The 23,101-nt window shown below is 36.7% G+C and overlaps 4 protein-coding genes across 4 annotated transcripts; all 4 read right to left on the bottom strand.

The window, feature by feature from the left end:
- Positions 1-687: 687 nt before the first annotated feature.
- Positions 688-4,745, bottom strand: LOC148081800 (leukocyte elastase inhibitor A-like). The gene is made up of 8 exons (XM_087788854.1): positions 4,466-4,745; positions 3,216-3,356; positions 2,847-2,964; positions 2,578-2,720; positions 2,345-2,422; positions 2,077-2,166; positions 1,176-1,356; positions 688-1,092 (listed from the first exon to the last, which is right to left on the bottom strand). Exons 1-8 carry the CDS (start codon positions 4,640-4,642, stop codon positions 869-871), a joined length of 1,152 nt encoding a protein of 383 aa, XP_087644980.1. The 5' UTR covers positions 4,643-4,745; the 3' UTR covers positions 688-868.
- Positions 4,746-5,363: 618 nt separating this feature from the next.
- LOC148081799 (leukocyte elastase inhibitor A-like) lies at positions 5,364-8,825 on the bottom strand. Its single transcript, XM_087788849.1, has 9 exons — positions 8,744-8,825; positions 7,677-7,858; positions 7,378-7,518; positions 7,009-7,126; positions 6,750-6,892; positions 6,551-6,628; positions 6,302-6,391; positions 5,848-6,028; positions 5,364-5,768 (listed from the first exon to the last, which is right to left on the bottom strand). The coding sequence occupies exons 1-9, from the start codon at positions 8,763-8,765 to the stop codon at positions 5,545-5,547; spliced, it is 1,179 nt and encodes a 392-aa protein (XP_087644975.1). The 5' UTR covers positions 8,766-8,825; the 3' UTR covers positions 5,364-5,544.
- A 1,525-nt stretch (positions 8,826-10,350) lies between these two features.
- Positions 10,351-18,150, bottom strand: LOC148081798 (leukocyte elastase inhibitor A-like). The gene is made up of 10 exons (XM_087788848.1): positions 17,641-18,150; positions 16,769-16,950; positions 15,756-15,926; positions 15,450-15,581; positions 14,927-15,044; positions 13,954-14,096; positions 13,457-13,534; positions 13,156-13,245; positions 12,218-12,392; positions 10,351-10,675 (listed from the first exon to the last, which is right to left on the bottom strand). Exons 2-10 carry the CDS (start codon positions 16,943-16,945, stop codon positions 10,449-10,451), a joined length of 1,311 nt encoding a protein of 436 aa, XP_087644974.1. The 5' UTR covers positions 16,946-16,950; positions 17,641-18,150; the 3' UTR covers positions 10,351-10,448.
- A 1,247-nt stretch (positions 18,151-19,397) lies between these two features.
- On the bottom strand, positions 19,398-22,764 carry LOC148081797 (dihydrofolate reductase-like). Its single transcript, XM_087788850.1, has 6 exons — positions 22,645-22,764; positions 21,728-21,777; positions 20,980-21,085; positions 20,614-20,740; positions 19,878-19,993; positions 19,398-19,497 (listed from the first exon to the last, which is right to left on the bottom strand). Exons 1-6 carry the CDS (start codon positions 22,743-22,745, stop codon positions 19,404-19,406), a joined length of 594 nt encoding a protein of 197 aa, XP_087644976.1. The 5' UTR covers positions 22,746-22,764; the 3' UTR covers positions 19,398-19,403.
- Between the last annotated feature and the right edge of the window lie 337 nt (positions 22,765-23,101).

Below are 23,101 nucleotides of genomic sequence, written 5' to 3'. Positions count from 1 at the left end.
AGTAATGTATGTAATATATACCTTGTCATGTAAAACATTTTTGAAATCATTAACAAGTGTTTCTCTTTTTAAGCTAAAAGGCGTATTTCGGTTTATATTAGATTAAAAAATGGTAGTCCAAATGTTATTACTTAATTTGTCGTAATAAAACACCAAATCGGTCGCAAGTGCGTTCTGTAAAATCCATTTCATCTTCAATTCCATCAGGAAGAAAAGCGCTATACAAATAAAAATTACTTACTTACTTACATCGAGAGTGTGTTTCTATCATCTAAACAAAAGATGGTGCCAAAGACCACAGTCGACATTCACAAACCCTGTTTAAGGTAAGGTAAGGTAGAACTAGCAAATAGCCACAGCAAATACAGCAATTTGTCATAATAAATAAATCAAATTAAAAGAACATTTGTTTTGAAATAAATAAATAATAATAAATAAGAAACATTTTGTTTCTTTGTCGTCCACAGTTGTGAAACTTATTTTAGACTTCAGACTTTCTTTATTGTCATTGCACAGAAGATTGTTCATTTGGTTTTGTTTTAATTACCTTAAAATTGCTCTCTGTGATGACGTCTATAAATTGTGAAATAACAATATGAGGATTTAACAATAGAACAAACGTGCCAGAGGTAAATAGGTTGAGAAAGCAGTAGCAGGTTGTTTTTAAAAGAGTTCCCCACATTGTGCTCATGTTTATTCACTTTATTAGGTGCATGTTGAGCAGAAAGGAAAGCTGCCCCAGAACAGCTGTCACATGATTAGATAGAAGGACACTTCCATCATCGCAGTGAAGGCACATTTCAGATTTTGGTGAAACGATATTTAATAACTTTAAGTTGAGATCGTTTCAGGGAAACACTGTTGAGCTTCACTCTGGTGAACAGAATCGACCAGCGAAGAGAAGGCTTGAGGTGGGGTTGTGTCGAATGAAGAAGAGGAAAGGATGATCGGCTGTGAAGAAATTTTTCATCAAGCAACAACCCATTAACATGACAGCAGTGGCAGCAGCTGCTTCAGTGCCTTTCTCATTCACTTCCACATAAGCCTTGTGAAAGACTTCAGACACGGCAAACTCTTCCCCCGAAGATATTCCTGGAGGAATGACACAAGAGTTTATGATTATGATTATTCTTCAATAACATGTTGTTTTTTTTAATCATTCGACTCTCATGTACCTGAAAAATCACTTCTTGCAGGGTCAAATGCATCCACCATCCCCATGCTGGTCAGAACCTCCTTCATGTTGTAATTTTCTTCCAGCTTGAATTGAGGGATGCTGACAGCCACAAATGTTGTCTTCATCACATCACGGCGAGTCCACTTCAAAAAGTTCTCAAAGGTCAGTTCCCTCTCCAGCTGTTGACGACACAAAAATACACCTTGATACTTTGGTTCTGTACACGCATTGCAGTAACAATCGTGAAATAATATTATGTTGCGTGTCAGCTAAGGCTTGCTAGCAACATTGCTAACGCTTCTGTGGCATTGCAGTAACACCATTCTAACACTTGAGAAGCAAGAAAAAAAATCTGTTTTATCTAACAAATGTCCACCAACTAAAAAGAAAATCCCTCTATTGCTTTTATCATTCTGACTGGGAGAACTAATGACATGAAATAGCACAAGGCGAAGTTAGTTGGCATAGATACGGAGAGTATGTTAGTTTTTTTGGCCTTGGTATTTATTTCAGATTCTCATTTAGGTGCATCCCTTATCTTTTAAATCTGACCCCTTTCACAGCTACTGCCTCTATCTGGTCTGATGACCCTTCATAACAGCAGTTCATGTGACCACAGTCATAGATGGATGATAGAGTCCTGTAAAAGAATAATGGAATATCACCATTATTCGGATGACTACTTTGATGTGGGATAAGATAATATATATATATATATATATATATATTATAAATAGGAGCAAATTTATTTACCCAATTGAGCTAAACGGTACAGGTTACATGGATGTTTACTCAAGTTATTAAATTGACAAAAGAGATCTTTGACTTCTTTGACTAAGAGACAGTCACAGCACAAAATATGGACATGAATTGGTGTGACTTGAGTAAGAGTGTCTTACCTTCTCCAGTCCAGTCGAGTCATCTTCAATTTCTTCAGGTAGAAAAATAAGCATGCTGAGATCATTTCCTTTGTAGGGCATCTCCAGGATCTGAACAACAGGCAAACACCCAAGTCAATAGTGCAGCAACTGGTTGGCCGTCTCTTAGTTAAACCAAACAAAAATAAGGTTTTTGGAACGCACATTAACTCACAAATAAATAAATGGACTTTATTTTTAAAGGTAGCTTTGAATAAACGATGATTTGTTCACAAGATGTCTCCATTACCTTGAGGTTGACCTCCGGGATGACAGCCATAGGAAAGCTAGAGCTCATGTTCATCATCTTGACAGGTTTGGTCTCAGTCTGATAACAGTGGGAAAAAAAAAAGCAAAACGGCACATATTTTGGAAAAATGTTTTTCAAAGTATCCAAAATAATCGATGGAATTCGGATAATAAAAGATACCGTAGGACAAGTTTGTTAAAATGTATTTCTGTTTCTAAGCAGTGAACGTGTACCTTACTGATTCTGAAATCCTCCTCACTTGTATTTCTTTTTTCAAACTCCTCCTCCCATCTGGCTTTAAAGTAGATGGCATTGACCAGTACCAGGTTGGTGCTGCTCTGCACTGCATTACGTGCCAGCAAGTCCTTTATTTTACCTGGAAAAATAATTTCATTATCATAACAGCTTTTGTGTGAACATTGGTTTGCTTGCTGTTTTTAAATGTGTAAATCCACTTCTAAGTCTTTAAATCTGAGTTCATTTGTCAAACATCTGAACAAACCGTGAGTCTCTTTTTCCACCCAATCATTGATCTTGAGTCTAGCTCCTTCTGAATTGTTTGTGAAGTCCATAAGTTCCAGGTCAGCCTTGTAGGAATCTCTGCATGATGCTTGGAAACCCTGCAAAAAAACCCATTTTTTAAAACATTTCAAATTAGTGCTGGAGCAACAAGTAGCATAAACTACTTGTTAAAAAGGTGTTCTATTATTTATTTGTTTATTTATCCAGGTTAGTCTCATTAAAATTAAAATCTCTTTTAAAAGAGATACCTGGTTAAAATACGCAGTATATAATTTAATGGGCTACATGTTGTAGTTTTTTTAAGAATGGATTAAATGTTTGAGTATTTCCAACGGATGAACACACCAACCTCAACCACCTGGAAGGATTTATTTCCGTACAACCTGTTGGCAACACTGAGTGAATACAAGCCTTCCTTGTTGCCGACGCTGCTCAGAAGTTTCCCGAAGTTTGAGTGAACGTCCTCCTGACAGGCCTGAGTCTCCAGGCACTGGATCGCAGAAAAAGAAAGTATCACACATTATTTTCCAGGCCAACAAGGCAACCCAGTAAGAATCAATGACAGCATTGAAAAGTGCACATGGTATCATGGTTTAGGATCCAAGTAGAGACAGAAAGGTGTTGATCAAAGATAGGGGCTTGGGTACCACCAGGCCCACTGGTGATTTAATACTATTACAATAAAATTAAGATACCATGATTGAGCAATAAATTGCAAGAGATTTCATCGACGATACTTCGCAATATCAGCGTCTCTTAAGCGTTTAAGAATTGATCGACTGCTCTGAATCCATTTTACCAGACATACAAAATTTAGACTTAGACTTTAGACTTTCTTTAATCGTCATTGCACAGAAAACACAGCAGTGTAACTGGCAACGAAATTCCGTTGCTTGGCAACCGTTAAAAAAACACAGTCATATTAATGATGGCCAAATAAAAATAAGTATATACCACAATGACCACACATTTTCCAATTTATTTCTGTTATGCATGTCTTTTAGAAATGATGTAAATGAAAACCTGGTCACATTTTTCATTTTTATTTGTTACTTAAGTTCAAGTTCAATTCCACTGCAGACTGAACATACTTCATATACTACTAATACATACTAATTCAGTGCTAGTTCAAGTATTTGTTTGTTCTTTGTAGAACTTGTGCGTTTTGGAACAATGTAGTAGTCACTCAGTTAATACGATTTTTTTTTTTTTTACGATATTTAAGTCGTTATGAAATAAATGTTTTCAGGCATTTAAATCGTAAATTGGCTATATTTATTGTTTCAAAATCGATACTTGTATGGCCAGTGTATCGATCACGTACGGAGATTGTCGATGTTTCTGCCACACCCCTAAACTAAAATAAAAAGAAAGTGTTTGTCTCATGTTCACCAGATTACATCTTGGTTTTGTTTTTTAATATTTGACATCCAAAGAATTTAAACGGTTTATTTCAGCTCATGATCAGGTGATTTTCTTGCCAAAGCACAACAGATATTAGGCAACAGTTGTGAGTCATAGCTGTCATGTGACAACGAGTTGACAAACACTTCAATCACGAATAAAAGAAAAATATTTTCCAAACGACCCTGTTCGTACCTGTGACATCTGCCTCAGGGTGTGGCCCCTGGCCCCCAGCATCAGCATGGCCAGAGCCGAGGAGATGCTGAAGGGAGAGAAGGCGACGTTGACTGTCTTGTCATCGCTGCCCAGACGAGTCAGCAAACGCAGGCCGAAAGTTGAGTTCGCCCGGGACACGCAGCTCACACTTTCCATTTTAAAAAGTAAAATCCTAATGGTCACGAACCGGCGAAAAAATCAAACTTTTAAAAATCCTCCTTTAAACCGATGTTCGCTGTGCGTTTCCGCGACTTCCGCCTCAGAGGTCAACGCGCATGCGCGAAACTCCCCTCCCCGCATTCCCCCTCCCACGCCTTCTTTAAAGTTAAATATAACGATTTTAAGTAAGTGATTTTAAAGGTATTTTAAATTAATTTATGTAATATATATCTTGTCATGGTTAAACATTTTTATTTAATCATTAACAAGTGTTTCTCTTTTTAAGCTAAAAGGTGTATTTAGGTTTATATTAGGTTACAAATGGTAGTACAAGTGTTATTACTTAATTTGTCGTAATAAAACCCCAAATAGGTCGCAAGTGCGTTCTGTAAAATCCATTTCATCTTCAATTCCATCAGTAAAATGACACATCGAGAGTGCGTTTCTATCATCTAACCAAAAGATGGCGCCAAAGACCACAGTCGACAATCACAGACCCTGTTTATTTGTCGTCCACAGTTCTAAAACTTATTTTAGACTTTAGATTTTCTTTATTTTCATTGCACAGAAGACTGTTCATTGGGTTTTGTTTTAATTACCTTAAACTTGCTCTCGGTGGTTACAAAATGTGGATTTTGACAATGGTACAAACGTGCCAGAGGTAAATTTGCTAAGAATGCAGTAGCAGGTGGTTTTAAAAGAGTTCCCCACGTTGTGCTCATGTTTATTCACTTTATTAGGTGCATGTTGAGCAGAAAAGAAAGCTGCCCCAGAACAGCTGTCACATGATTAGATAGAAGGACACTTCCATCATCGCAGTGAAGGCACATTTCACATTTTGGTGAAACGATATTTAATAACTTTAAGTTGAGATCGTTTCAGGGAAACTCTGTTGAGCTTCACTCTGGGGAACAGAATCGACCAGCGAAGAGAAGGCTTGAGGTGGGGTTGTGTCGAATGAAGAAGAGGAAAGGATGATCTGCTTTGAATTCATTTCTCACCAAGCCACTACCCAATAACATAACAGACGTGGCACCAGCGGCTTCAGTGCCTTTCTCATTCACTGCCACATGAGCCTTGTGAACGACGTCAGACACGGCAAACTCTTCCCCCGAAGATATTCCTGGAGGAATGACAGAAGAGTTTATGATTTCCATTATTCTCAATAACATACTATTTAGCATTATTTGACTCTGATATACCCGAAAAATCACTTCTTGCAGGGTCAAATGCATCCACCATCCCCATGCTGGTCAGAACCTCCTTCATGTTGTAATTTTCTTCCAGCTTGAATTGAGGGAGGTATAATCTCAGAGTGACATCCTCCATCACATCACGGCGAGTCCACTTCACAAAGTTCTCATACGTCAGTTCCCTCTCAAGCTGTTGACGACACAAATACACTTTCATACCTTCTGTGAACGCTAAACTGGTGTCGCTGCCAGGTAAGAAACCACATTCTTAAATGTTTCAACGCATGTTCCATATTGTCTTTGGGTCTCTCATCTTCATCATGCTAACAGGTATCACTGGACTATTGCTATATACTGGAGCTACTCACTGGATTGATTTGATCTGTGACTTGTCAGAATAACATTAAGTCACATTTCTGTATCTACAATATTGACATGAATGTGTCAGACGAGAGTGTCTCACCTTCTCCAGTCCAGTCGAGTCATCTTCAATTTCTTCAGGGAGAAAGATAAGCATGCTGACATTGTTTCCTTTGTAGGGCATCTCCAGGATCTGACCCACAAATGAAGGCCAAGATCCCAGTCAATATTGTTGCAAATAGTTAGCCCAGTGGTGTCAACTTCACATCTCCAATGAAAGAAACTGAAACTCCTCGGTTATCAGTCTTTTATAGTTAAATGTAAAGTTTTGTCCAAAAGATATTTCAATTACCTTGAAGCCGAGCTCTGGGACAAAAGACACAGGGAAGCGACTTTTCTGGCTCATCATTTTGACAGGTTTTGTCTTCGTCTGAAAGAAGTATTTACATTTATTTTTTATCAAAGTGCTGTTACGCAATGGATAGTATTTGGATAATTAAGGATTGGGTTGAACACATTACTTTTTAATGTCTTAGCAACGACTTTATTACCTTACTGATTCTGAATTCCCCATCGTTGGTGTCTCTATTTAGAAACTCCACCTCCCATCTGGCTTTAAAGTAGATGGCATTGACTAGTACCAGGTTGGTGCTGCTCTGCACTGCACTGCCTGCCAGCAAGTCCTTTATTTTACCTGGAAAAATAATTTAATTATCATTATGACTTTTGTGAGGTCATTGGTTTGCTTTCATCTCCATGTTATGTCCTTGAGTTTGGGTTCGTGACTCGATTTAAGACACTTGAACGAACCTTTAGTCGTCTCCGTCACCCAATCGTTGATGCTACGTCTGGCACCCTCAGAGTTTTTCCTGAAGTCCACGAGCGCCAGGTCAGCCTTGTAGAAGTCTCTGGACGATGTTTGAAAAGCCTGAAAACAGCATGACAACGTGTACAAAAAACAACACAGTCAACATCTTCACACTTCACGCACAAACTACTTGATAAAAAAGTACAACTTCCTTTATTATTTGTCTTGAACTTCTTCAGAATCAGAATCAGAAAATCAGAAAACCTTTATTAGTCCCGCGAGGGGAAATTCGGCTTCAAGCTCCATACACAGTATACGTGTTTGTTTTCACAATATCTTGAGCATTTTTTTTAACAGATGAACACACAAACCTCAAGAACCTGGAAGGATTTATCTCCGTACAACCTGTTGGCAACACTGAGTGGATTCAACCAGCTCTTGGTGCCAAGACAGCTCAACACTTTGTTGAAGTTTGAGTGAACGTCCTCCTGACAGGCTTCAGTCTCCAGGCACTGAAAAGCAGAAAAAACGACTTAATTACTCGTAAAAATACTATCTTTTTCAAGGCTAACAAAACAACCCACACTTCCTGCAGTGGATGAGATTAAACTATAAAGCACCATTTAGTATCAGAGAAAGACAACATGTTTTCAGTAAAATGTGTTCGTACCTGTGACATCTGCTTCAGGGTGTGGCCCCTGGCCCCCAGCATCAGCATGGCCAGAGCCGAGGAGATGCTGAAGGGAGAGAAGATGACGTTGGCTTTTTTGTCATCGCTCCCCAGACGAGTCATCACATTCAGGGCAAAAGTTGTGTTCGCCCGGGAGACGCAGCTCTCAGTTTCCATTGGGTCTGTAAAGAAGATGAAAAAGAATGTATATATATATGTCAAAACTCATAGTTTGTTGTACATTGAAGCAAATCTAATGTTTAAACTGCTCAATGTTTGACTGATATAATGCGACAAAACTTGGCCACGGTAAAGTTAGTTTGATATTGGATATTCGACAGTCATTCAAGCAACCGTAGAGTCATCGCCTGATACATACCTGAAGAGCGCTCACTAGATCTGCCAAGAGACCGTCAATTCATTTTTACTTTGAAAACGTTAACATATAGATAATATTTAAAAAATGTTTCAGAGGTTCACAGTAAAAGCAGTGATTACATATTATGAATAGGATTTAGTTCTATGATCTCAAATTTATTTTTGAGTGATTTGATCCAAACATCCTGAAGCTATTGAGGAAAAACACTTATATTTACAAATGAATATTTTTTTTTAATATTTTCAGAGGTGCATAGTAAAAACAACGATTACATATTATGAATATGATTTAGTTTAATCTCAAAGTGATTTTGAGTAATTCCATCCCAACATCTTGAAGCTTTTGAGGAAAAACACTATTATTTACAAATAAATATTTATTTTAAATATTTTGAGAGGTCCATAGTAAAAACAATGATTACATATTATGACTATGATTAGTTATATGATTTCAGAATGATTTTAAGTGATTTCATCCAAACATCTGGAGGCTTTTGAGAAAAAAACAACATTATTTACATAAAAATATTTATTTTAAATATTTCAAGAGGTGAATAATAGTAGTAAAAAAAATATTTCGAGAGGTGCATAGTAAAAACAATGATTACATATTATTATTATGATTTAGTTCTATTATTTCAACTATTGTAAGGAGTGCTAATAAACATAATATTGGAGCGTCTACTTACGGTCTTCACTCGAGGAAGCCATTTTTGAATTGTCAATTTGGGGCCCTCAGAGTGCCCAGGGTTCTCCGGTTTCCGAGCTTGAAATAAATAATCCGATTTACGAGAACCGCCGGACTCAAGCCAGGAAATGTATCGTCATTACGGGGACTCCCTAATAGGGAGACGACATGTGACTGCCTTTCTATGATACGAACAACAGATGGCGCCAAAAGAAAAGTTTAGAATAAATATTGCTCCTGAATTGGTCATGAAAAATAATCATGAGAATCGTCTAAATTACTTTAAAATATGACAATGAGGATAATTCCGTATCAGATCAAAATACTAATTCGTAATAGTGATATTAATACTCTAAGTGCTTTGAACATTATTAAAAAAAATTGAGTTTATACTGAAAACTAAATAGATTGAGCTTGAACACATTGTTTCAAATGGTTTATTAGAATCTCAGGTCAGTTTTGTTTTATATGATTATTAAATGTTTTTTATAATAATATTAGCTTTTGTACACATCAACCAATACAGTCTGTGGTCCATATAGAGCTTGAAGTTTCACTAGAGCGAAACAGACATGCAACTGTTTAATATTCTCTCTCATTAAGTCAACTTTTTTTCATCTTTAACCATCTTTTAACGTTACATTGCACAAATCGATGCAAGCAAATAAATGTCCTCGTGTCATCTAATCGGAAGCTGGCATTTTGGTCAAAACATCTTGGCTAAAAATTCATTTTATTTGACATTGAAGTACTCCACGCCTCCCTTCGTATGCAGTAGTTACACAATAATATTGATTGACAGTGTTAGTAAGTAAGTAAGTAAGTAAGTAAGTAAGTAATTTTTATTTGTATAGCGCTTTTCTAGACCAGGGTCACAAAGATCTTAAACAATAAAAACAATATTCAATAAAGTATATACTTTAAAGGTCAAGATAAAACTGATAACACAACAGGATTTCCAGAAAATCAAGAAAAAGCCTGAACAAATAAAAACGTCTTAAGATGTTTCTTGAAGGAGTCAGTAGATCATCAAACACAGAGGGAGATGAAGATCGTTCCAAAGCTTAGGAGCAACAGCCTGGAAGGATTTCTCTCCTCTGGTCCTGAACCGTGGACCATCAGTAGATTCTGATCCACAGACCTCAGAGCCCGAGCTGGGGTGTAAGGCTGGATCAGATCACTGATGTAAGGAGGAGCCTGACCATGAATAGATCTGAAAGTAAGAACCAGAATTTTAAAGTTGATCCTGAAAGAAACTGGAAGCCAGTGAAGAGATTTAAGGATCGGAGAAATGTTAGTTGTTCTACTTGTTAGTGTCAGTGCAATCCTCATGTTTTCAGAACTAAAGTTAATTTGAATCCATTTTTTATTGTGTTGTTTAGAGTCATACAGTCACACATTTTAAAACACCCGTGTTGGCGTGGTACCTTTGGAATCACACAGAAGCATAATAAAACACTAGGATTGTGCCACAATTGTCAGCCACATACATCAACCATCTTCTGGCGACACCTAATCCAAACTCAATTCTTCAAGTTGTTGTTTCTGAGTTAAGTGCACTTTAACATTTTTTTGCCTCCATACAAAAAAAAGGATTTGAAAAAGGTGAAATTTTAAGAGAACTTTTTTATTTACGATTCTTGTTCGAAATATCTTTTTCAATGCTTTGATTCATATTGTACAAGAAAAGGAAGTCAATGACTGTATCACTCAGGGTTACAGTACCGGCCAGTGAATAAGACAGACATGGATGGTTTGTGAAGAATGAAGAAGAGGAATGGATGGTCTGCCTTAAAGATCAGTGGAAAAATAAGAGCCCGCTCTTCAATAACAACACCAGTGGCAGCAGCGGCTTCAGTTCCCTCCTCGTTCACCTCCAAATACGCTTTGTGGACAACTTTGGAGATCTCCAGATTGCTTGCTGTAGACATGCCTGGAAGTAAAGGACATTTATATTACATATGATGGTGACAGTTTGTCATGGAGAAGATGCAAAGACTGATGGGAACCCCAACTTTTCTGTTTCTATTAAAAAAGTGTGGAATTTCTTCTGGGTTAACAATTTATAGGCTTTTTCTGAGGTTAGACTGAGCTGGTAACTTTATTTAGGCTTGTGGTGAAAACAATACAATCTATTGAGAATCAATACAGTATAAAAATGTACATATAGATAGATACAGATTAGTATCGTCTAAATTACTTGAAAATATGACAATGACGATATGTCCATAGAAGATCATCAATCCCAATTCATAATAGTGATACGAAGTGTGTTTATACTGGAATCACACTCAATAGATTAACGTTTCTAAACACAATATTAAAAAAAGAAGAAGTTTGTTTAGAATCGAATGTCAGTTTTGTTTTATATGATCATTAAATATTAGTTTTTTTACACATCAACCAATACAATAGGGATAGATGGATGGATGATAAACTTTATTAATCTATGCATCTATGCATCGTTTTTGTGTAATGTAATGTTAAAAGATGGTTCATTATGCGAAGGAAAGGTTGACTTGATGAGAGAGAATATTAAACAGTTGCATGTCTGTTTCCTCTAGTGATACTTCAGGTTGCTGGACCACAGACTGTATTGGTTGGTATACAAAAGCTGATATTATTATAAAAACATTTAATAATCATTTGAAACAAAACTGTCCTGCGTTTGTAATAAACCCTTTTAAAACAATTCGTTTTCAGTATAAACACAGGTTTTTTTCTTAGTAATGTTTAAAACACTAAGAGTATTAATATCAATATTACGAATTAGGATTTGTGATCTGCCACGGAATCATCCTCATTGTCATATTTTAAAGACGATACTCATTTGTAAAACTATTTTTCATGATGCAATATTTATCTCTATGCTATTTTTGGCGCCATCTGTTGTTCATAAGCTTATGGCCACTTCTCTTATGAATAGAAACTCACTAACAAATGTGTTTACAGTACTGTATTGTCATGATCCTTTTACATTTTGTCCATTTCTCTTAGTTTGCTTCCTATTCTATTCCTTTTCCTCTACCTTGTTTGAAGCAGTTTTGCAAGGCTTTCGTATCTAGAGACTGATAACAAATTTTCTATAGTGATTTTATTGTCACAGGGCAGGAGGAGATCGCATTATGGGATGAAAACCATATAGACTTTTCAGAAGTTTTTCGCCTACTGAATTTCCCCTGCACTTAAAAAAACAAAACCAGACCCCCTTGAAGCCATATAATAAATTAATATCTAGTAGTGTTAAAGCACCAAATGTGTCTGTCTAGCTCTCGAACAGCGGAAATGCTATCTTTAGCTACAAGTAACTAGTTAGATTTCTTGGAAACGGCCCTGCATGTAGTCAGTATTAAAGCCAATAGTTAGACAGTCAAACAAGGCCCTACATTAACAAACTATCTCTCTGTCAGAAACAAGCCTCCTGCATTCTTCTCACTGGTTTATTCATTGGAAAATAAAATCACTCATATATTACCAGAGAAGTTGCTCTTGCTGACATCAAAGGCGTCCACGATGCCCATTTTGATAAGGATGTCATTCATCTCGTACTTCTGCTCCAACTTGAATTGAGGCACTAGCACCTGCACCTCATTGCTACTCATTGAGTTGATCCAAGACATGAACTTCTCGTAGGTCAGCTCCTTCTCCAGCTGAAATGCAGACAACGGTGCGAGGTTATTATTTTTCATATTTTTGTTATGGTCTATTTTGTTTTTGTTTTGTTTTTATCACAATATTTGTGCCCCTTCCATGTGTGTTACTCCTGATAGATTATCTTGTTATAAAAGTAATCTGTTATGAACGATCCGGCTACTTCGTCCTGGTTTCAGTCCGCGGTGGCAGATCTCACATATTTATATACTGGTAACATATTGTTCCTTGATACTTCTCCTGAGCTTTTCTTAATTCTTTCATGTGTTTTGGAATTCCCACAAGGCTTTGTTGAGACCTATATTTCTTTTTGTCTTTAGGCTCAGCGATTATTAACCTTGTTCTTGTATTCAGTTAGTTTCCTGACTGTCGAAAGAATTGTCAACATTTCGTTCTTGTGTTATTTGACTTTCATAACCTGTTAATGTTATACGATCATCATGTCTGTCGTCTGTCCGTCCACCGTTTAGATTAATTTAATTAAATAATAATAATGTATCAGCAGATTGTAATTAAAACTTTCAGGAGTTACTGTTCAAAACTTCGTTGCATTCTGTACTATCATTAGAAGAACATTTCATCAGCCCCAACCGTTCTACCCTAACATGTGGATGAGTAGAAAATAATTGAATTTTGTGTCATTGTAGTCAGTGATATCATTAATGCTAAAAAAATGTATTTAATTGGATTGATAAAACTAAAATATGGTCTCATTATCATTCGATGTGTTCGCAAACTTTCTGTTTACATGTTTGTCTGTACCTTCTCCAGTCCAGTCGTCTCATCCTCCATATCATCAGGCAGCAAGATGATCATGCTCAGTTCCTCCCCTACATAAAGCATCTCCAAAATCTGAAAATAGATGGACCCTTAAAATCCCCATTACTAATACAAAAAGATCTTATAATATATTTCACTTTAGAATTAAATAAGACAGTCTAACATTTATGATAATCTGTGTGACAAAAATCTTTCGTCATTTATTTAATGACTGTAGCAATGTTAGGGTCATCTGAAATAATATTTGTTTTGATATACATCTGTAAAAAAGCAAACTGAATACCTGGAGATGTTCTTCCACAAGGGCAGCATGATTGAATTTACTCTTCTGACGCATCATCTTCACCGTCGTTGTTTCATCCTGCAACAACCAGAGAGAGTTTTTTTTTTTTTCCAATGGTCATTTAAGTCAATGCTTGAATTATCCCGAATGAAACTGAATCTTTAAAATCATCTCGTCCCTCGTTTAAACAAAATAGTACATAATTGTTGTTAATTGTTGTGCTGCTTAATAAATACACAGATGAAAAAATGTTTGTTTAAAAACCAGTTTAAAATACACAGCTGTTAAAAATAATAATGATAATAATTCATTTTTTTTATTTCAAGGTGCCTTTCTGGGCACTCAAGGTTGCCTTGCATAAAATGTTGCATCTCTCATGTGATAAAGGTGTATTTGCACAAACAGACCAACACTCAACAAAAAGGCAAGTGAGTTTTTTTTAAATATAGCTGACATCTTTGAAGGAATGCACCTACAACTGTTCTGTTCATTCCTACCTTGTTTTTTCTAAAAGGGGCATCAATTGTGTCGTCTTTGTTGAACTGCTGCAACCATTTTTCCTTGAAGTAGATGGCGTTCACGAGTACCAGCACAGTTGCAGCGCCCACTGCACCATCAGGAAGGAGGTCCTTGATTTTGCCTAAACACCAAAACAGTTGTGGCTTTATTGTTTGCAGAGAATATTGGTTAAACATTGGGCTGTTGTGCAATTTAACTGAGTAATGGGTGGAAAACTAGAGAACTTTGGCAGAGACTCAAAACAAATAGGGTGTGGATACATGCTTTTAAAGGGAGATGGCTGGATAACATTTCCCAGCAGGGGATCAGGTTTGGTGAATGTAACCAACAACTCTGAGTAACTTCACTGTCTGTCACACCAATAATCCAGCTCAGCATTGAGGATCAGGAGGATTTGACTATTGATGAATCAGAAAGTTTAATACATTTCTGTTAAAGAGGCAAAATGTAAAAGTAAACATGAATTTTATTTATAAATATCAATTGTACGGATTAGTTTAATGAGAGTGGCATGAGATATGTAGTAGAACTTGCTAGCTGGTATTTTTTCAATGCTCTTCCCTACATAATTTTGTCTAGTATTCACCTGACCACCAAACTTGTTAGCACCTGGTCGGACACAGTGGTTTCTCATGAAGTTCTTTTGGAAGTTACTGGGAAGATGAAACCAAAAACTGAGAAAAAAACCCTCTATCTCATCTTTGCGTATTCAATTCGTAAAAACAAATGCACATGCAGTACATGGCAACGGTGCATTGAGAAGCCACTACATTAAAGGGGACTGACATTACTGGTTAGTACAAAAGAAATTAATTCACAGTACATTAGTTTGCTTGTTTTTTTGTTTCATTAGGCTGGACAATAATTCCACACAAAGCCAATTTTCCTTTATAATAAGAGTCCTGTTATTCTAATATATAATATGAGTGTAATAAAATGTGCATTAATTACTTGCAGTGTTCTTCTCCACCCAGTTGTTGATGTTTTTCCGGGCTTCCTCGGCCATGGTGGCAAAATCCACAGACTCCAACTCTGCACCGTATTTGTCCTTGGTGCAGTTTAGAAATTCCTAGCAACACAATCAGCACACATTAAAGAAAGTTACACACTTTTTTTTCTTTTTTTATAATTTATCCTTATTTGAAAGAGTTTGATTTGATCGTGTTGCATCTCTTGTTTCATGAGGAGAATCTATCGACTTGTTTATTTGTTTTTGGCTATTAAGAGATATTCTGGCACAGGCTATATGACTAACACAGATCACCCGGTACAGGATACTAGGAGGGTGTGAATAACAATAGTGAGACTTGGTTGTGTGGTTCTTTCCATCAGGTTAGAGTTGAAAGTTCTCAGGTTTTTTAATGATAGTGAGGAATTAGAAATCCAGCTAAAATTGGTTGGTAACCTTGCTTAAAAAAAACCAACCTCAGCTCAAGTTTTTGTTTACTATGTACACACTTATTATTGAAATCACCTCCAGAAAAGTGAAGGTCTTTTCTCCATATAGCCTGTTGGCGAGCTGAAGCGAAGACAACGCTTTGAGCTCCTTCAACAGTTTGTAGAAGTCACTGTGGATGTCATCGGCACTGCCGTCAGGTTTCAGAACCTGAGAAGAAGGAGATATCGTATTTACGCACAAAAGGAATAATGTCTCTACAGTTACATAAAAAATGATGACCATATGATCTGATTATACAATGCAGAAATTAGGAAGGATAAAGTGCAATTTTGGGAAAACACACGCAACATCCGATGAGAGGGAACTGGGTAGAAAACCTACCTTCAGCAGGTACTCTGGCAGTCTCCTCGACTGGCTGATCTGCATGCGCACCTGCAGCCTTGTCTGCATCTGGGACTGCATCGGAGACTGTGTTTGCATCAGAGACTGGGACAGCATTGGATCAGGGTCTTCTCCTCGATTGTTCCTGTCTGACTCAGTGAAACACAGAACCTGGTGGCAGACAGTAGGTTAAATTAACTATAGCGCCAGAAAAGGTCCCATTTAAGTCGAGATGTAGGTAAGTAAGTAAAGATTATTTGTAAAGCGCCTGTTTAAACCAAGCGCTTTAACAATCACAAACAATGCACAGTTAAAATATATACTTTAAAAGATCAAGACACATAAGACAAACACAGGAGTCCCAGAAAATCAGGGAAAAGCCTGCATGAATAAAAATGTCTTAAGATGTTTCTTGAAGGAGTCAGTAGTTCATCAAACACAGAGGGAGAGGAACACCATTCCAAAGTTTAGGAGCAACAGCCTGGAAGGATATCTCTCCGGGAGCATGTTCAGGAACCATCAGCAGATTTTTTTGATTCACAGACCTAAGAGCCAGAGCTGGGGTGTAAGTCTGGATCAGATTACTGATGTAAGGAGGAGCATGACCATGAATAGATCTGAAAGTAAGAACCAGAATTTCACACGTCGGACATCATTGGCCATGGCTTTCTCTTGCTAATTTTATATGCTCGATGTGTTCTGTCATCGGCTTCATAACTTAATGACTTAAGGTGGCATGACACTGACAGTTACAACGAGTAAAGACAGCTCCCTTCGCCACACCCTGACTATCAGGAAGATTAAACTTTTAAGATAAATATTGGATTAACTTGCTGCTAAAGTGTGTACAAAAGTGTTGTTTTAAATCGCTTGCAAAGAACCTAAGTTTCACCTCAACTCAATGAGTCACCATGAGGTGCAAGAAGAAGTGCAAGTGCCTCAATTCAAGTTGGAGCAGGAATACGACATGAAAGACATATGTCTTTTTCTGAGCTTGCCAACCTGTGTGTTACCTGTGATATCTGGTCGTGTGTTTGGCCAGCGGTGCCAAACATCACCATAGCCAGAGCTGCTGAGATGCTGAACGGGGAGAAGAAGACATTCGAGGTTTTGTCCTCCTCACTGATCTTCTTGAACAAATCCAAGCAGAATTGGGTGTTGGCCTTGGAGATTTTCTCGAACGATGCCATGGTGCCTTAATGTGACAGAATAATCAGATTAAATGATTTAAGCTTAAAGAAATGTACAGTTAGTATGATTAACTTAAACAAAATAACAAGAAATTAAAGGTTTTTATCAATTGAAACACATGCAGTGAAGGGTTGGTAAGTTTTAGTATCACTTCGATAAGAAGAACAATGTTTTCTAACTCATTTTTTCGACGCTTCTGCCAAATCGATCCCATTTCTGGAACATAAAGTGGAGAAGCAGACAAACTAATCCCGAGTTCTCTTGTGCTGATCCTCCATTGAACTAATCCAAGTCATATCGTAGCCAAGGAGGAAATCCTGAAATATTTTGCCACCTATGTTATCTTGACTTACCTAAACATATGTTTTTATTATCTGTATTATAACCAAGTTAAAAAGCTCCCTAACTCCAGCCGACTAGCAGATACGCTTTATGTACTCGACTCATTCGTACCCAGAGCTAGGGAGACACTATTCATCCGACAAGTCAAAACATACATGATTTGTCTTGCTGCAGAAATATTCCAAATACAACTAACAAGAGTAGTAATTGACATATACTCACTCATCGGGATAAAGACAAGTAAAATAAATGAAGGGAACATATTTTTTCAAATCAGACAAATGCTCACCATCAATAGTTAGATAGATAAAGAATGAACAAAAGAGGCAAGGTTATAAAAGGGTGTACTCACTGTAGAATGCTCGTCTTGAAATAAAGAGGTTGTCGGGTTTAAAGAAAGACCGGTTCTGTCCTTGTGATCTTTTGGTAGTTTAGATGCAGACACACCTAAACTTGGAGTGGATCAGACTGTTGCCTGGGAAAGTCTCACTGGTGCAAATGTTTTGAACACACCCATCTTGATTTGAAAGCAAGTCTCAAATTGCCTGAAAATGTTTCTCTTGTGAGTCAATTGTTCTTGGCAACAGACACAACATATGATGTATCCACAGTCGAAATAAAGCTGACGAGGCATTTTGAGTATTAAGTGGCGATACTGGTAGTGAAGTATTAAGTGGCGATACTGGTAGTGAAGTTGCTTGTTTAGTGATAAACATGCGATTGTGACTTCATTATTTTAGCACAAGACGTATCTCATACCAATCATACAAGAAAGATCAACGCAAATATTGGATTCAACTCTTGAGTGTCTCTGCTCAATCAAAAATCTGAATTAAATAGGTGTTCATCAATCAAAACTCATCAGAAAATACATACAAAATTCAAACATGTTGATTAATATGGCATCTATAATGACAATAATTCTATGTGGGGAGAAAAAAAACCTAATTGTACCAGGTGTTTTATTAAACAACCTGTTGGCAGTGATAAACTCTTCCAAAATATGAGCAACGCTCAAACAGTTGATCTTAATAATGTTGCTAATCACAAAGTTTTAGGTAAGTAAGTAAGTAAGTAAGTAATTTATATTTGTAGAGCGCTTTGCTAGACTAGGGCCACAACACGCTTAAAAAATCAAAACAATACTCAATAAAATATATACTTAAAAGGTCAAGATAACACCGAGACCAACACAGAATTAAGGAAAAGCCTGCACAAATAAAAGCGTCTTCAGGTGTTTCTTGAAGAAGTCAGTAGATCATCAAACACAAAGGGAGAGGAAGATCGTTCCAATGATTAAGAGCAACAGTCTGGAAAGATTTCTCTGGTCCTGAGCTGTGTGCGAGGAACCATCAGTAGATTCTGATCCACAGACCTCAGAGCCCGAGCTGGGGTGTAAGTCTGGATCAGATCACTGATGTAAGAAGGAACCTGACCATGAATGTATCTGATAGAAAGAACCAGAATTTGATCCTGAAAGAAACTGGCAGCCAATAAAGAGATATAAGGATTGGAGAGTTCTTCTACTAGAGCAGGTCAGAATTCTCGCTGCAGAGTGTTGTATCAACTGCAGGCGAGACAGATCCTTCTTGTTAAGACATGAAAACAGGTGCCTTTTTCCAAGATGGCGTCACGCAGCAGTGTTGGCAAATGAAAGTGTGATGATGGGTTATTTTGAGCTTCATTTTTTATGACAACATAAACAAAAAGTATGACTAATCTTAACTGATGCATTTTAAAGTCAGTTCTGACACAACAACTCCTGAGCTCAACTAAACTAGTCAAACAGACTCTCCCGGGGACATGATCGTAAACAAACTTAACAAAGTCAATTTGACCTCGTACCGTGAGGGTTGTGGGTTCAAATTTCAATTGACGTTTGCAGCAACTCCTTGGTTGTTTGTACTTTTGACCAGTGTTTTGTTTGAGACTCCCTGACACTCTAATTTTCTCCCCCTGAATCATGATATATTTATTTTTGGAATAGAATCCAGTATTCTATCAACCTTTCTCATCAACACTTGTTTGTTCAAATGATATAATTTGTTACAAACATAAAGTCACATTTCAATTGTGGGAACAGTCACTTGTAAACAACACAACAACAAATACAGTCTAATCCTCCTGGTCTTTAATTTCTCTCTTGAATACTTGATATTTGTACTTGATTCCATTCTCCTCTTGGATTTCATTATCTATGCCGTGGAACCTGAACGAAAGCAAACATGAGAGATGATCAGAGAAATTATGAAACATTTAATTTGATATTTTCTAAATATAAACATATTCAGTTCTATAATATAGTAATTATGGGCATCAAAGTGGTTGTTAATATATGGAATAGTCGCTGTAACATAAACAGAAATAAACGTAACTAAATTGATTGCTAGGTCGACCAAATCATTTTAAATTTTAATACAAACACTAAATGTTAAACACAATGTTTTTTTTTTAAATAATAAAAATACATTTCATGATGAAATCAACTTAAAGTCCAATTGAAGAAATAGATCAATAAAATGAGAATTTGATGGAGTTTCAACTTTCTAGTTATTAAATAAAATAAAATAAAACTTCATATACACATACTTCTCTTGTAGTTTGAACTCATTCCTGTCAAAGTCTGGGAAGAAAACATCACAGTCGTATTTGGCCATCACGTCGGTGATGTAGATCAGGTCACACCAAGGATGAGCTATCGCAGACTTGAGTGAAGAAAAAAATAAATTAAAAAAAATGATAATTACACAGTTACAACCATGAGACACTTGACACACCCGAGTTTATTACATTCACACGAAGGTTGGTATCTTTTACAGAAGAGAATATGTAGATTGGTATTAATATTATAATAAATAATATATATATTTTCTTTTTTACAAAAAACTCAATATATTCTACAAAAAACTCAATATATATATTATAATATTGATACAATATTTGACTTTATATACAGCATTATAAGTCTGCCTACTGGTATTGAAAAAAAAAGTTTTAATCTTATTTTTAATTCATTAAAAAAAAAAATTAGAATTAATTCGAAACTTGATCTTTTTTATTTGATCTTGATCAACACAAAGAATATGTACAAAATAACAATAATATTATGTCCCAGATTGAACTAACTGATAGAAAGAAGACTTTTTGCTGAGGTAAATTTCCAAAAACAATCTTCTATTGTTATTTAAAATTAAATTAAATTATAAAAACAAGTGGTTAAAAAGTTAGTTTAAGCAACAATAATAGTAACATATGATGTTAAAAATAAAAATGCAAGTTACTTGTTTAATTAATTGATTTTTTAATGTCTTGTAAAGAAACCTACCGTGTAGACTTGATTCCCTCCGATGATCCAGATGGTCTCGATCAGGTTGCAGAGAGGAAACTGTCCAGCAAGGTTGCAGGCACTTTCCAAGTCCTGGAGCAAGAAATGTGCGTGTTCTGGTACATCACTGCAAGTTGAAAACAGAAAAAACTGTGATTTACAAATACAAAGATATTTATCTGATCTATCTAATTGTCTTCATTTGATTTATAGATTGTTGTTTCATTCTTATGTTGACACATAAACGTTTAAATGTAATCATGAAATGACTTAAACTTTTTCATAAAAACGTTTATTCTGTTCTTGTTTCAGACAGATGTGGTCAATCTATTGTTCATGATCAGATTTGTGATCAGCTTCACTTACGTCAGGGTCTTGCTCAGAACCACATGCATGGTGTTGGGTAACGGCAGCGTTGATTTGGGATGAGCCTGCCAGCTCAGCTTTCCGTAGATCAGCATGTTCATCTTCCCTGCAGGACAGAGTTGGTGCGGTGTTAAATATTACTACTTATTCTTTCAAATCTTTTCGAATTTCTCAATCACACAAGGGGTCAAAACCTTCAAGCAGTCTAAGTGAGGGGCCAAACAAAATCTTAACTATTACTCTTATTGTTGACATCCATCATCTCTGTCCCTTATCTAACCTTTTTTTTTAGTTCACATACCTTCACCGGTGACAAAGATAGCGAGAAAAATAAAGGTTATAATTGTATTAAGCTCCTCCGCTGGTGAGGTATCCATTGACCAGCAACAATTTTTCATCAAAAGCATTTAAACGCACAGTTGTTGTTGTGTGACATAAAAAATGTAGTCCGACACATGTGATCTACTCTATTAAATATGGTGAAAGAAAGGTTGGGATCGTCTTTAACCGAGTTGTCAGTTTAGAGACGGAATCCATGGCCTTCAAATATGTGAAACGTGAACTCTTCTTCAGGTCACATCTGTTTTTTGTCTCTTCTTTTGACCATGTGTGAAAAAAAGGCAATAAAACCAAGAACCAGGATCTTTAGAAAAGGAATTCTGATTCATTTAACTAAACAGTAAAACATTTAAATCGATATATTAACAGCACAAACAAGATAGAGAGAAGACGAGTAGTCGTTACTCACCTGGCTGTTTTACTGATGAGATTTTGTCCAAGAAAAATTTGAACTCCTTCCTGTAGGAAAAAAAAAAAATCACTTTTAAACAAAACAATAAACAACTTGGATACATCGGTATGAAAACAATAAATCTGTTTTCAGAGATTAGAGTTACCGCTGTGGGCTAATCTGGGCCGCTCAGGTATTTTAGGTAAACCAGCTAAAGATTAAAAAGAATAATTGAAATTTAAATTAAAAATGGAAATCCTTGTTTCAAATATGTCCATCTTACTGCCTATTTTCTTGCAAGCGGTGATTACACATTTAAAGAATATTTACATTAAAAAATGTGCTTAAGCCCTGTACCAATTAAAACGCCAAATTTTTCTGGAGGTAACATCCAGTTCACCATAACCACGCCCACTCTGCTGTGATTGGCCAAGCATTGAGGTTTGTCACTGCGTATAATTATTGTATAAACAAAACTGGAAGCAGGAGTGAAGACGTTATTACATCATAATATACTCCCCTCTTATAACCTCTTGTTCGCTGAGATTTCAGACTGGGGGAGAACTTTATAAGTTCAAAAGTTCAAAACATGTTCATGATGACAGTGAATGTATTTCAAAGAAGGTCAGTAAATAGTTGGACTTTTTATTTGCCACTTTGTGAGATCAAGTCTACATCTGAGGCCAAACATTGTTTGTATTTATTGCAAAAGTTAAATAAAGTTGCACAACTTACCGAACAGTTGCAGAATACCTTAAGTACTCCTGAATCTTTAACAATTCCCTAATAACACGTTGCACTGTGTATATGAGTGTGAATAAAAAAACATTTGAATGCATAAATTCTATCTCTATTCTAATTCGATTTAATCTATTCTAGTACCGTTTCACCACGTCGCCATAGAAACAGTGCGTCGTGGATATTAGAAGACTTACGGTAAACTCCAGGGCATATTTCCATCCTTCCCGATCCCCATGCCGACGTCCGCGGCAGCGATGAGGCGGACCGGCTTCCTCTGCGGTTTGCTGACTTCCATCTCGAGCGATCAGAAAGAGTAGATCGATGAGAAGTAAACTTGCGCACGAGAAGCGTTTTATTGACGTGTGACGCGCATGGAGGTGGAGGTGAAGGTGGACCCGCCTCCTGCTCCTCATTGGTCGGATCTCACATGAGCGCCCGGTGCGTCCAGATGTGTGAGCCTGGAGCGAGATCTTCCAACCAGCGTGACTCCTTTACAAAAGAGTTTCTCTCATCCTCTCATCCCGAGACGAAACAATTCCAACAGATACGCGCGGTATCTGTTGGAAATGTTGGAACTTATTTACAATTTATCAAATTTATAGCATGAATAGATTGACTATGAGGAACTGCACGTATCTTTTTCATCGTGGA

The sequence above is a fragment of the Callionymus lyra genome, chromosome 4, assembly GCF_982586985.1.
Source record: "Callionymus lyra chromosome 4, fCalLyr1.hap1.1, whole genome shotgun sequence".
Classification (NCBI taxonomy): domain Eukaryota; kingdom Metazoa; phylum Chordata; class Actinopteri; order Syngnathiformes; family Callionymidae; genus Callionymus; species Callionymus lyra.
The sequence above is the reverse complement of the archived record's forward strand: the minus strand, read 5'-3'. Positions and strand labels throughout refer to the sequence as shown.